Genomic DNA, 14,994 nt, shown 5'->3' on the forward strand with positions numbered 1-14,994 from the left:
ATTGTAATGATATCAATGATATATTTCATTTGAAATTCTTGGCAGTTGAAGTGCAGCAATGTAGTGGAAGTTGGGTGAGGTGAGGTATGTGGAGGGTCTCTTGGCCCATTGTAACACTAATGATTTCCTTTCCTGATGAGTTGAAACTGTTGATAACCCGAAGATGTGGCATATTCTCATTTATGTGGATCTCCTTAGGATACCCCATTGCCTTCAAGATAACTGCACCCATGGTAACACTAATGATTTCCTTTCCTGATGAGTTGAAACTGTTGATAACCCGAAGATGTGGCATATTCTCATTTATGTGGATCTCCTTAGGATACCCTTTGGCTTCAAGATAACTGCAACTTCACCTGGTTTAAGTGGACAGTGACACTCGTTTTGTTTTTGCAGTGCTAGTGGTAATAAGTGGGAACAATTTTTATAACGGCCAGGCCACTTTTTTTTGTCTGTAAGAAACCATCATTGTATTTTCAGCAAGGGAGCCACATTTTGATGTAATTTGAGCTTTGAAACCTCTTCTAGATAAAAAAAAAAAAAAAAAATCTTCTACAGAAATACCCTCCTGATAAAGTGAAAATAGTCCAAAGAATATGGACTCATTGGCATTTAGGACGTTAAAATAGAGTGGCAAATAGGAAGTGGAATTTATAAATATACATTGACTTAAAGGTCCTGTATATATAGTTGTTTTTCCAGAAAGATTATATTATGAAATTTTTAACTTTCAAGGCCAATTTTGAGCTTTGAAACCTCCTGTAAAACAGAAACAATCTTCTACACAAATACCGTCCTGTAGAATGAAAACAATTTTCTACAAATACCCTCCTGATAAAGTGAAAATAGTCCAAAGAATATGGACTCATTGGCATTTAAGACACTAAAATAGAGTGGCAGATAGGAAGTGGAAGTTATAAATATACATTGATTTAAACGTCCAGTATATATAGTTGTTTTGTGAAATTTTTAACTTTCAAGGCCAGTGATTAATTACCCTAATTACCCTCATCTGATACCTACCTCCAAACAATATACCAATAAATAATTGTACACATTGGCCAAAGTTGCAAAACCTCTTCTCATGAGAATTAAAGCAGGTAGCTGACGTGAAAACTTCTCATGCATTTCGGCACATGGTTTGCGTGAAGTTGTTGCGGAGCGTGGATTCTCACTAATTGTTAGGGAAAACAGAACTATGGAATATAATCACTGAAACTTTCAATAAGATCAGTAACAAAACATATGTTACTTTAATTAAACTAAGGCATATTCTACTAGAACCTTCAGTCAAGTTAGAGCTAAAGAAAAATTAATTTCAAGCAGAGATAATTATCTCCTTCTCCGATGCAATTTCAGTGGACAGTAAAGAGGCTCCCAAAATTAATATTTGATTACAATAACCGGAATAAAATCATAAGCTCGTGATATTAAAAGCCAGTTAGGGTCATATTTGATAATTTGAATAAACTTTTTCATAAAGTGTGTTTAACAGAAACCTAATAGCCTGGGAAGAAGAAACGACCTAAAATTTACCTAATTAAAATCTAGATTATTCTAGATTTATTAAAAACTTGCATAAAAGCAAAAAAAATAGTTTCAGGCGCAGTCAATTCTATAAATCTGCAGATGCAATAGAAAATTACTTTTCCTGATCCAGGAAAGCAAATTCATGAACTTACACTGATCCAAAAAAGCAAATTCATGGGTTGATTGGTGAAACAATTACAGTCTGGAAAGAAAATGAACTTACATGTGGACAACGAAGAACAATTCCTTCTTGCACAAATATGGAGGATTTTGCACAGATCGCGTGGATTACTTCTCTATTGAACTCTAATCTAGGTGAATACATTCGTTATCTCCATGTAAATATACTCCAACCTAACAAATGACTAATCGTTGGTCCCAATTTGTTAAAACCCGGTAACCTAAGTGTGATTACATGGCTAAATACAGTGTAAAATAACAACAATAACAGTACATCAATTTTACATAGAACAATAAGCAGTTAAAACTGCCTAAACGTCGTTGAAGCGGCCATAGCTAAATCTGAAACCCTCCTCGAGAAACTCTTGGGTATAAATTAAACAGGGTCCATGCATTAATAACAGAAAAATAAATAAGCTGGCAGGCTTGGTAAAAAATTTGTCAACCTAGAAAAAGAAAGGGAGCACTTGGTTATTTACGGGAAAACCATTTCAAACCACCTTCAAACTTGGATTGAGAACTGTTCACTCACCTGCAAACAAGAAAACAAGAGTAGAAAGGGGAGAAGAACGATTTTGATAAGAGGCATGAAGCCAGGTTCTCATAAGAGTTGATAACTCGTAGCAAAAAGGGGAGAAAAACTACTTTCATAATAGGCATAATAGGCATGAAACCAAGAGAGAAACCGCAAGAGGAAGATGATGATGAAGAGCCCTTGGGGAGCCAATTACCCGCCAAATGATGACACATAGGAGCATTGTTGAAACAGTAGGTGAGCAAGGTTTCACTCTTGTAAGCCCAGGGAGAGGCCGAGGATTGGTATCACCACTCCAGGCCTCAAGGAATGGCTCCCAAGGTGCCGTGGCTCTTCCTCTGCTTCAGAAGGTGCCACATTATCTTAACCTTTCCCTGCTTCCGGGGTGGAACGTGGGCAAGGAAGCAGAAAACCAAACCCCCATCTGCAGAAGAGAATGAATCAAGACCGCTGCAAGAGAGCCTTTTCCTGGGCTCCCATGAAGGCTATTTTTGTCAAACGGTTGGAGCACCCGTAATGCCCAGCTCGAAAGAACCTGCAGAATTGAGGCCATAAGAAAATCTCCGTAACTAAATCATACTAGATTTTAATCGGACGGTACACATGATTTCTATCGTCTAACATTTAAATCAAAGGCATACAAAAAGACAGGTGGCACTGCAGGGAGTTCTTTCCATAAGGAAACGCCTTACGGCGTAATTATCAACCATGGGGAAGAATTTTGTATAGTATTTTAATGTGTTAATAAAAGTTTCAACTTTTTTCCACGCAGCAGATTATTCTATTTCTATTTCCTGTTATAAACGTGTCCTCATCCAAAAGAACAAAGAACTAAGCAGCAAATATGAGATGGATAGTCAAAATTGTGATTATTAAGAAGTTCAGTGATAGTCAAATACTTCAGATGTTTAAACGACTACAGAATTGTCACAGCATATTAAAATTGTTGCGCTGAATTCAAATAGAATTCATAAGCATGGTATAGACTGTTTTGAGGGGTAGCCGCAGCTTCTATCCCCAGACTACTGATAGAAAAACCAGAATAACAGAGCACGACAAGGAAACAACTTATATTGTAGCCTAGTTACATTTTCAAGGTACTGTTACAAAATAGATAGATGCTTTGAGTCTGCTTCACATGTACATTTTACCCCTCCATGGAATGTTCTTTTTGCTGCTTAGAGATGGAAACTTCAACTTTCATCTTCTCTGCCTTTGTTGGCAATGTAAGCCCAGGCTCTTCTTGCATAGCAAGCGGAGCTTTGACCAAATGAATACCCTGCTCCAATTCTCTAGCATGCTCTTTAATTTGTTTAGCTTTATTGCCCTTCATCCTATAACCAAGAAAAAGAAAAGCAACACATCATTTTGAAACAATCAGAAGAAGAAAAACATAAAAGCATGCCCAACATTCTAGCTGACTCATTTAATATTGCAGCTAATGTCAAACATTCGATCATGTTTTTGAGTTTATTTCTATCCACCCTAGCTTAGATATAGCCACAAGTAGACTGATATTAAGAAATATTAGAACCAAGGACATCACAGAAGAGCACCACAGGCATAGTAGTTAGAGATGGGAAAAAGTATCACCCAAAAGAAGGTAAGATTTGAGAATGGACCAATGGTATATACCAGTTCTAATGTATTTGGACACACAAATTATAAGCAAAACAATCAGACATAACCAAATAGCTAATTTCAGTTATTAACCTTTAACTCCTCTATAAGGGAAGTTATTGAGAAGAGACAAACCTGTTCTCCCATAATTTGGCCTCCCTGCTAATACGAACTTCCTCAATCTTCTTGATGGCCTTCAAGGTATTTTGAACAACATTTCTATCATATCTCTCAGGCCTGTTTCTTCTTCTCTCAAACTCAAACGTTGTGTCCTGTTTGTTTCAAAACAACACCATTAATTGAAAATTTCCCATGTCCAATCATCTCATCAAACTAGCTCCATCCATATCCAAATATGGTCTTGAGCATTTGGTATGGCCTGACAAATGAAATGGTTTTACTTTTGTTCTTCAAAATTGATAAGAAAACTACTATTGTCACAAAATTGACCAATTTCAAACTTTATTGTCTAGTAGTTATCTTAGTCCAAAGAGGCCAACCACTGATGAACTAGTGATCTGTTTTACAATTTAGGATGAGAATTGTGGCACAACATGGGCAAACTTGTCAAATGCTCAAAAGAAACATGAAAGATACCTTAGTAAGCTCTTTTCCATGTAGCTTTCTGTATGCTTTGGTCCACTTCACCTTTCGCGGGTTACGCTTCATTTTGAAATTCTTATGACATTTGGAACGGCAAAACCGGAATATCTGCAAAGAGAGAAGTAAAGAGATAAACATTGATTGAATTGTAACAAGCTAGGAAGAAACTGGAAATATTAAACGATATGGCCTTTTTTGACGGCTCTGTTGAATTTTTGTAGCTATGGTCGATCTTCATAAATTATATTTTTATCATTGATTTCCTTGAAACAATAAAATTATTATTTGTCTAGCATGTTCGTCATGCTCATGTATTTGTCAAATGTAAAAAGGCATGTTCATCGTGACCTTATGAAAAGAAAAACTGAATTTATTGTTGATTTATGGCTCCACAAGTTGTCCAAGTCAACCCTCCTATGATCATGTCGGCCTGCCCAAGGAGACACCCATTCGTCCTTCAAAAAGCCTATAAGTAGCTCATTCGTCCTCCATCCAAAAGGCAGTTCAGATCAAAAGTGTTACACGTATATCTCTGTTCTCTAGCGAAGGAAGACAAGAAGATAAGGAGGCTAAAAAGAAGAACAAGTCATCTATCTGCCCTCGCTCAAGTGACTACAGAAAGCCAAGATCAGTCCGAGTTTCTGTGTTGATTTTGAGAGGTGGAATTCGAAGTTTCTGAGGTGAAGTGCGAGTTTTTCTGTGGCAGCTAAAGAGGTCAAAATTCAACCCTAATACAAACTTGTAGCAGACCTTGACCAAGAGCATTTGTGGACAGTTTGTGGATGTTTTGACTTGGAATTTTGTGGAGCATTGACTTGGAACTTGTTGGACCATCTTGGCCAGTTTGTCTATGACTTCGATCTCTCTTGTTGAATTGATTATCTAAGGAAAAAATTGCTGGGTTTTTACCCCAAGTGGGTTTTCCCAGTGTAAACATTGTGTCCATTCTACGCATTGCGATCTCTACTTTTCTTATTCTTGTATGGTTGAATTTCTGAAGTATATTTGTTTGACGAAGAAGTTGTTAATGCTACAAGAAGACACATAAAACATCAGAAGTAATTATCATGTTCAGAAATTAGTGCTAGTCTCTATTGCACTTGAATTTTCAACAGGCTCAAATTCTGCATTGGGTCCCCAGAGTCACACTACGCTGTGCTATAATGCAAAGCCTGGGAACATCTAAAACCGATTTTTAATTTTGTTGTTTTCAGTTTTATTTCTTGCTAGAAAATCTGTGTATAAAAGTACCAAAGTTTTATTTTAGTTCTCTTAAGTATGTTCATGAATATTCTCAAATCTAAGCATCCATGCACCTTGATTTTGAAGTAAAGTTATAATAAGAAATTTAGAAAATAAAAAATATAGAGAACAGATTTCAAAAAGATAAATCAGATTTTATTTTCTGTTTTTATGATTTTTGTTTCTTCTGAGAATTCAGGTATGTCAGCGCCAACAATTTATAAGTATGTTGCTGGGTATAATTTTCACCGGTTTTCCCTTCGGGGTTTCCCGCGGACTTTTCAATCCAAAATAATTGTGTCAAATTTTTATCTATGCATCTATCTTTTAGTACCTGATTTTACTTCTGAAGCGTATTTTATTTGTGAAAAATGCATCAGTGAATTATTTGGTTTGTCGTAATCAAATAAATTGCTAATCAGTTAGGAGAATAATTTCTAGTTGGTGCATTTAAAGAAATTTCAGAACTTCCAGTTACAGCTGGTGAACTAGGGCATTGGGGTGTCCTTCAAATTGGAGCCTGTAAACTAGGGCATTAGAGCCTCTTTCAGTTGGAGCTAAAAATATTGATGTGATTTTATTGAAGACAAATATTAAGATTCAAGAAGCGTTCGGTGGTTTTTCTCAAGGAAGGGTTTCCACCTAAAAAGCTTGTGTCTACAGTCTTCATTGTCATGCATTGTTGAAACTTGAATGGTGTTGTTTATTGTTCATGAGATGTAATATTGATTTATGTTTGATATAATGCTAATCTTAATTAATGCTCTGTAAAGTTAAAAATTAACTATTGAAGGAAATACTGATTCACCCCTCCTCTCAGTGTTTCCAACAGGGTGTACTCTTCATAGGACCTCATTTCAGCCCATGTCGTGCACTCCAACCTCGAGTCAGCAAAGGTTATGGTTCTATTGCCCTTCCTCAAAGACACTGTTTCTAGAACCACTTCTACAACATATCATCCAAGTTGTCTCCTAAATACTCTAGTTTGACTCAATGTCCTATATAGTTCTAAGGTGTGGGGTCCCGGGTTACTAGGGTCAAATTGGTTTTCAACAGAGAGCACAAATCATCCTCCTTTGCCAAATCATCAGGTGCAAGTAGTCAATCCCCCAACCCATCATCCTTGCAAAGTTTAGAGCTCATACCTTTTAATTTGGGATAATATTTGGCATCATCTCACTGTTACACTACATTCCGAGTTTCGCTGATATGGCAAAGGGACAGGAGTGATACTCTTACTTGGCTTATTGATCATTAGAATCCATTGCATCCATGAGTTCTCTGGCAATTGGGAGAAGGGTGAGACCTCGAGGTTCACCACAACCCCCCCCCACCTTTTACGAGACAGACATGTATCTTTGAAACTGTTAAAATTGGAAACTAGGTCCAAACTTCACATGGGTCATCTTATTTATGACAGCTGATATTTTTCTTGGATTCCTCTCTCCGAGAGGTATAGGATTGATCTAAAGATCATCCGATTCTGACATGTACAAATGAAGATATGAATTTATTTATATTATGGACAAATTGTCAAGGTCGGCCAGCGATCTCATGTAGGCTCAGAAGCCCAACAGTCATGTCTATTTATCCTCAACGCTTCCCTATAAATTCATGATGCCTCATCCTCATTTGGACATCACTCATTCACTCACATTCTCTCTCCTCGTCTGATTGGGTACGCATTTCTGGGCAGTCTTCTCTCTCACACATGCGAAGGAAAGGACAGAACTCTGTTTGCTACGTTGACAGAACTGCTGGGAGGCTGTTTGACTGCGTTGACTTGATGCATTGACCTGTTTTGACTTCAGTTTGGGTGAGGAATCTCTGTCCTAGCAGGCCGCAGATCTGGGCACAAAAGGCGAGGCAATTTGACCTCTGTTTTGACCAACGTTGACTGTACTAGGGCTGGCCACAGGGTTGACTTTCGTTGACCAGTTTTTACTAGACTTTTTCGGACTGTTTTAAGCTGATTAGACTTGCTGTTGGAGGCCGAAGTTGACTGGGTTTGACCAAGCTAAATTGAGGGTCAAATCTGTCCTGTTGACCAGCGTTGACTTTTCTGATTAGGTCTCTTTTGCTGCTGTCATAAATTATCAGATTTGTAAATTGTACTATCTCTCTCTCTGCTGAACTATTGAAGAATATAAGAAAAATTGATCAAGGGTTTCCCTACATTGTGGTTTGTTCCTGGCTGGATGCCATCAAGGAGCAGTACTACCTTGTCAAACGCTATGAGGACAAATACATAAAGTGGACCACGCTGCGGCAGGGAAGGGACCAAGATGTGCTGGAGTTCACAAACATTTTTCATACCGTTCGCACACAGTTGGGTATCAAGGACTATGAGCTACATTTGGTACTCAAATACCACGGCTGCCTACACAGATACATCCAGGAAGAGATGGAGTTCCTGAACATCTCCTCGCTCGGCACAACGTACCGATACGCTGTCAAAATCGAGGAGGGGCTTGATTGTGGGGAAAACTCCACAGTTAAGCGTGCTTGAGCCAGAGGAGTTCTGGGATGGGTGACCTCCTGGGAAGTCCTGGTTACCGGGTGCAAGCCCCGGAAGTGATGATTGATGCTATGTGATTCATTTCACTAGTTTCAATCCCACTTCTTCACCCCTGTGAGCATCACCCGATGCAATGAGTGCTAAGTGAACTATTCAAAAATCATGAGAAATTAGTCAGTTATGACTACCTCTCATGGAAATGGTCATACGTGAATGACTTACTTAACGCAGTTGAATCCCAAAATGATATCTAATATAATGCACTGCGTAAACCCCCATACTTAAATTCAAAAAAAAAAAAAAAGAGTCAAGGGATCTCTACTCGAATGGTTCATGAGGCACAATACTTGCTAAGGTTTTGCAAATGGGGTAGCAAGCTAAGTGGGCTTGATTGTGGGGAAAACTCCACAGTTAAGCGCGCTTGAGCCAGAGGAGTTCTGGGATGGGTGACCTCCTGGGAAGTCCTGGTTACCGGGTGCAAGCCCCGGAAGTGATGATTGATGCTATGTGATTCATTTCACTAGTTTCAATCCCACTTCTTCACCCCTGTGAGCATCACCCGATGCAATGAGTGCTAAGTGAATTATTCAAAAATCATGAGAAATTAGTCAGTTATGACTACCTCTCATGGAAATGGTCATACGTGAATGACTTACTTAACGCAGTTGAATCCCAAAATGATATCTAATATAATGCACTGCGTAAACCCCCATACTTAAATACTACCGTACCACTGTAAGATGATGTTGTATAAATTTCTTCTCATTGTTTGCTACAGCTACACTTCCCTTCTCTCAGATGCACTCTTCTTTTTCTCTTGGTCTCTGACTCTCTAAAATGGCCTCATGTGTGTTTCAACTTCTCCCATCTTGTCCTACTTATACTTTGAGAAAGATAATTAATCTCCTCAATCCTAGCAACTAATTCCCTTCATCCTAGCAACTACTTTATCTTAACAATGAATTGTATGGCTAAAATTAGAACAAATATAATTCACTAACTTTTTATAATCTCTAGAATATTTCATTTAGATTTCTAAGACTAGACGAAAATAGGAAATTTGACTTTTACTTGTATTTATTTAAGTGAAATTACAAGATTGGTATTATTTCTCACTTTTCAAAGTGATCACTGCAAGTTGTCTCAGACTACTTCTCACACATTCACGCCTAACCCGTGCAAGAAGCTCTTGCTCGAGATATATTTCTCAACATCCCAAGAACAAAACTGGAAGCTCCATCCAACCTGTCAAGCTTGCTATGAACAAGAGTTATTACACACCTTGAAACAATCCTTGAGTGCACAAATGAGCAATATATAAAATAGACAAAACCCCTTGCAAGAGTTCAATCATTTCTCCTAAGCAACCTAGGGTTTCACACCAACAACCTTAACAAGGTCAAACAACTATCATGGGTAAACCACGACTACAATTCCAACTCCCTCTTATACACCTAGGGTGATATCAGGGAGCAACTTTTTGCACCAATGTTTTAAGACTCCGACTCCGACTCCGACTCGACCGAGGATCGACTCCGACTCCGACTCCGAAACGGTATTGACTCGGCCGGCTCGATTTCAATGACTCGGTCGTTGTAAAAAATACATTAAATATTTATTTTTTTTATAAAAAAACATAATTTTAAAGATTTTAAACATAATTTTAGAGATTTTCATTCATGTTTCCAAACACACCTACAACTGGAGTCCTTGCTAGCTGTGAGACTGAGGATGGTGGATTGGGATTTGCATTCAACTGAACAGCATGTTCAAGTTCAATTGATGTCTCGATATCTAAATCTAAATCAAGATCCTCATCAAGATCAAACTCTGCTGGACGACTCTCCACTACCCAATCTCATGTTGGATCAATGTCTTCCAACACAATGGGATCTGAATCAGGTCTTTTGTTCAGCAAATGGTTTCGTCTGAGCCGGAGGTTGTATTGGACATAAACTAGATCATTAACCGTTTTTTATCCAAACGGTTTCTCTTCTTTGTGTTACTTGGGAGCAGGAGCGAAAATGGGAGCGAGAGCGACATTTTCAGAAGCTCCTGGTTTGGGAGCGAATCCCAGAGGAGTTCGACAACCAATGTCACTAACATCAAGGTACATAGAGGGATTGGTGCTCTTGATTAAATAAGAGTTCCATACCCTAATACATGACAAAATTCAATGGAAACATTGCAATCCTCCAATCCTGAAATCCTGAAAAACTGATAAGTCTGCTGGATTTTGAATGAAATCTAAAATTCTACTTTCTCCATATGAAATCCAATGAGGCCGAAACCACTCTCAAACATCCTGAGTCATTTCATGGTAATGTTAAAAATTTAAGTAAAAGGATGAAAATGAAGATTAAGGAGAATGTCACTTTTACTTTAAGAATTTAACATTACCATGAAATTTGAATAGCATATCAATAGTAGAGAGCATTTGAGTGTGTTAAATAGGGTTTGGGAGGGGGAATGGACCCCAAATGACCTTTAGCAAATTCATATAACACCTTGGAGTCCAAAACAATCAGAAATCACCTTAAAAATCCATTAAAAAAATATTCAATTGCTGTTTAACGTGTTCTGGGCCGGCTTTTTGTGACTCGGCCGAGTCATAACAGAAACGGCCGAGTTGGCCGAGTCAGCCATGACTCGACCAAACGTACCGTTTCAAAGGCCGAGTCATGGCTGAGGGTATCGGCTCGGATCAACTCGGCCGTTTCGGTATCGAAACGGCCGTTTTTTAAAACAATGTTTTGCACCAAGGCAAACTTGTGAATTTTCAACTTCAAGGCTGGTATGAAAAACAAATAAAACAGTAATAACAATGGACAATATTTCACCTCCTAATAACCACAATCGACGAGGCAATCCAAGCGAAAAGATACCCAAGTGCCAACAAATTTAAGCCCCTATATCAATCTTATCATGCAAAAAGCATACTTGAAATTAACTTTATAACATTTATATATACAACAACAAATCTGTCATATCTTCTTCAATGTTAATTGAAAGAACTTAACAATTTAAGCCTTAATTTATGTCAAATCAGCAAGGCATACAAGTGTTGAAGATTATCAAACCATGAAGCAAAAGATGGTTGAAAATCAAATTTGTAACACAATTTTAAAACTCAAACTTGGACTTCAACTTAGCAACCTGTCAACTCGGGTTTTGACTTAGACTCAATGACATGGTTTTCAAAAAAAAGCATGAAATAATTAAAATTTAATGAAAAAAATATTTTTAAGATTCCAAACCATTAGAGACAAAAATATGTAATTTTTGTTGCATCGAGTGCAATACATATCAACAATAAAACACATAATCAATGAGGCTCTAAATAGTCTCTAGAATCCAAAAACACTGGCCTACTACAAATCATTGATCAACATGATCACTCATCAAACTCGTCACCAAATTCACCACTACTAGAAATGGAGTCATCAGCGTGAGCTACAAAAATATCATCTAGCTTAGAGTCTTTAGTTTCCTTAAGGACATCTGCAACCTCAATAGTAGTAGTAGTAGGTCTGGCAAAAGCATGAGTTGGCTTAAGTTGCACAAATAGTGGTTGCGTGTGCCCTGATTGGTGCTTCGCTTCCTTCAGCACTTAGTCCAACTATTGGATCTGCATTGGTATCTACCCTCGCAACTACATGGCATCAATATCAAAATAAGCATCAAACTCTTTTGGTTGAGATTCATCTACCCATATTGAAGTCGGGCGAATATCATCCAACACAATTTGATCTATATTAGATCTTTTGTTATGCAATTGGTGGTTTCTTAGTCGGAGGTTGTATTGTACAAAACGAAATCATTTGATCATTTTTGTTCCCACTGATTTATCTTCTTCGCGTGAATCTACTCAAAAACAAACCAATTGCCCTCACATCCAAAAGTATTACAAATTTGGTTGAAGACTCTAACTACAAGCTTTTGCAATTGAGGGCATTGGCTACGAAATGACTCCCACCAATGTGCCACAAAGATAAAGTATAAAGTTAGTTCACTAGCCAACAATTAAGATTATGAGTTTGACTCAAGTATTTACAATTTGAATTTTAAACAATTGAACTTTAAAAAAAAAATTGGAATTGCTTGTCTAGTCGAGTCCACATCTTTTGCAATCGTTGCTAAATTTTTGCCAAAGGTACATGAGGCCCTAGCGAAAGCATTGATTTGTTGATGCATTTGCAATTGCTCAAACTCATCACAAACCATGCACTCCAAGCACTCACACAACCATCTTTGACCTCCCTAGTATGATCTTCTCCTAACCAAGCTTTGTAATGATACCGTGGGTTTAGCAAATACCCAAATAGGCCCATCCTTACCTACTCTATCCTTATAGTAGGCTATCCTTATTTCTTTGCTTGATTCATTGCCTATAGTAGGCTACCCTTATCTCTTTGCTTGATTCATAGCCTATAGTAGGCTACCCTTATCTCTTTGCTTGATTCATAGCCTCATAGTTGTAACCCATGGCCAAATTTTCCTCATCCACCAACTGCAACACCTTAACAAGAGGCCCGCCAAATTTTCACTCTTCTACATTTTTCAAAAGTGTTGTAAATAACTTTATTTTTGGTGTCTTTTCCATCTTGTTTACGAGTCGATTGAGATACATTCCAATCATCACTGGAAAACATTTTCTACAAGTTTTGTGCTTGGGAAAGGATAGATTGCAACGTGAGGAAGTGAGTTTCAAATCTCGTGATGGCAGCAACGTGAGGAAGTGAGTTGCAAATCTCGTGATGGCAGCAACATGAGGAAGTGAGTTGCAAATCTCGTGATGGCAGCCACGTGAGGAAGTGAGTTGCAAATCTCGTGATGGCAGCAACGTGAGGAAGTGAGCTGCAAATCTCGTGATGGCAGCAACGTGAGGAAGCGAGCTGCAAATCTCGTGATGGCAGGCCTAACACGTTCCTTGCCCATGGTGTTTTTCCTCATTAGACTCAATACCCATGAGTGGTTATAGATGTATTTTGTGATACACTTGGTATGCTTTGTAGTGTTATTTATCCAATCCACTTTACCTGGTCCTCAAGCATGTGGTATTTGTAATGTGTATAGCACATGGAGTCCGAAATATGACCCTATATTTGGACTCTAGCACCTTACCAACAAGAACATAGTTTGAGGGATTATTCGTGATGATTTGAACAACATTTTGCACCCCCATCGTCCCAACCATCTCATCCAGAAGCTCAAATAACAAATTTGCACCCTATAAGGCACATCAATGAATTACAAATACATGGTTCCTTGAGCACAAGAGATAAGAAAATTTATGATAGTAAGATGGTACAGTTTGTGTTAGCCTGTGACTATTTAAACTCCTTCAAATATTCAGCTATAAACAAAACCTTTTTTTGCAAAAGAGAACCCCTCAAGTTGTGCATACTAAGGTGTGTTACTGCTCAATTTAGCAGAGGTCTGAGGAGGGGTTGCTAAGGGACTACTACTAGATCAAGTGGCAACAATGGGACAAGGACCCACTGTCACCTTAGTGGATGTCCCCTACTCTTTACAGAGTTTTACCGATGGGAAGAGTTTTAGTATAAGGAAATCACTAGGAATGATGAGTCAATGATAGGCTAGGTAGTGATTGCGAGAGCCCATTCACAAGAGAGACTCAAATGATCGGGTTTGCTTGCTTTAGAAGCAAGGTGAGGGGCTCTCTAAGAAATGCTCAAGGAGGCTTAGACCTAGGGATTATGAATATTTCTTGATGAGGGATCCCCTAGACCTAAGATTCCTAAACGAAGAAGGTTTCTAAGTGGCCTTGTGAGATAAGGAATGATGAAGAGATGGGACCACAAAAAAGCCCAACGAGACCCGATCCAAGCCTACGGTTTCAGGTGAAACTTCAAACAAAAGATCTAGACCAAGCAAGGGAAAAGAAGGGATCAAAAATAACTGAACTTCTTTTGAGTTTTCTAGTGAAATAGATCCCATTGAAGGTCACTAACCTAGAAGGACCAAGGGCTAAACTTTTAGGATCTAGGGCTTTGTGTATCTCACAAACCGACTGTGGGATTGACTTCCAATTTGAAGGGCATGTAGAGGACACCTGAATGCAGCTCCTTACCAAATTGTTGGGCAAACCAATGGCTAGAATGGAAATCGTTGGATGCCCTGGGTAGGTCGTCTAGGGTTAGGGCATGAAAATTCAAGAAAGGAAAAAAAAATTGTGGTGATCACCAAGGACTTGTGGACCAATGCCTTGCCAATTATGGAGAATGGAGTCAAAGTGATTTGATTTAGGATTTTTGCTCTTCTAAGGAGCCTAATTGCAACTTTGCATGCCCTAGAGAAGTAGTGACAAGGTCACAAGGAGGATTTATATTTCGACTTGCCAAGTAATGGAGTTTCAAGGTGTAAAAAGTTAACCCACCCCTAGAAATAGTTCGATCTTCTTGCAAAGATGAATAACATATGCAATGAGCCAAAATTACCAAGTGTTAATGAATTTCGCATCACTAGTTAGGGCATAACAGTAATCAAGCACAGTGTTCCATACATTAGACAATAAAACATGAAAAAACTTGCGTATAAAGAGCAATTACAAGACAAGAAGATTATATCCATCCATTACAATTGCAAGAATGAAGCTCCAAGACAAGATAGCAATTATCCAAACATCAAAATGCATCAAATAATCTCCAATTCGTCGAACAATAGCAGGTCCGAGTTCCTTTTCCAAGAGATACAAATCCAAGTGATGATGAGGAATGAAATGAACCTCTCATCAATTTATATG

General features: G+C 38.3%; 1 protein-coding gene across 4 annotated transcripts in view; it reads right to left on the reverse strand.

Annotated features, from left to right (window-relative positions):
• Positions 1-3,077: 3,077 nt before the first annotated feature.
• Positions 3,078-14,994, reverse strand: part of LOC149146817 (putative ribosome biogenesis protein RLP24) — a 38,481-nt gene continuing 26,564 nt past the window's right edge. For all 4 annotated transcript variants that reach the window (XM_089439089.1, XM_089439086.1, XM_089439088.1 and 1 more), the window contains 3 exons: positions 4,463-4,576; positions 4,001-4,137; positions 3,078-3,579 (listed from right to left, as the gene is read on the reverse strand). In XM_089439089.1, the coding sequence (XP_089295215.1) occupies positions 3,393-3,579; positions 4,001-4,137; positions 4,463-4,534 (396 nt within the window). In that variant the 5' untranslated portion in view covers positions 4,535-4,576 and the 3' untranslated portion in view covers positions 3,078-3,392. The remainder of the gene's footprint in view (positions 3,580-4,000; positions 4,138-4,462; positions 4,577-14,994) is intronic.

Source organism: Pinus tabuliformis, chromosome 9 (assembly GCF_031772625.1).
Source record: "Pinus tabuliformis cultivar Carrire ecotype Pingquan chromosome 9, CPIR1, whole genome shotgun sequence".
NCBI classification, from domain to species: domain Eukaryota; kingdom Viridiplantae; phylum Streptophyta; class Pinopsida; order Pinales; family Pinaceae; genus Pinus; species Pinus tabuliformis.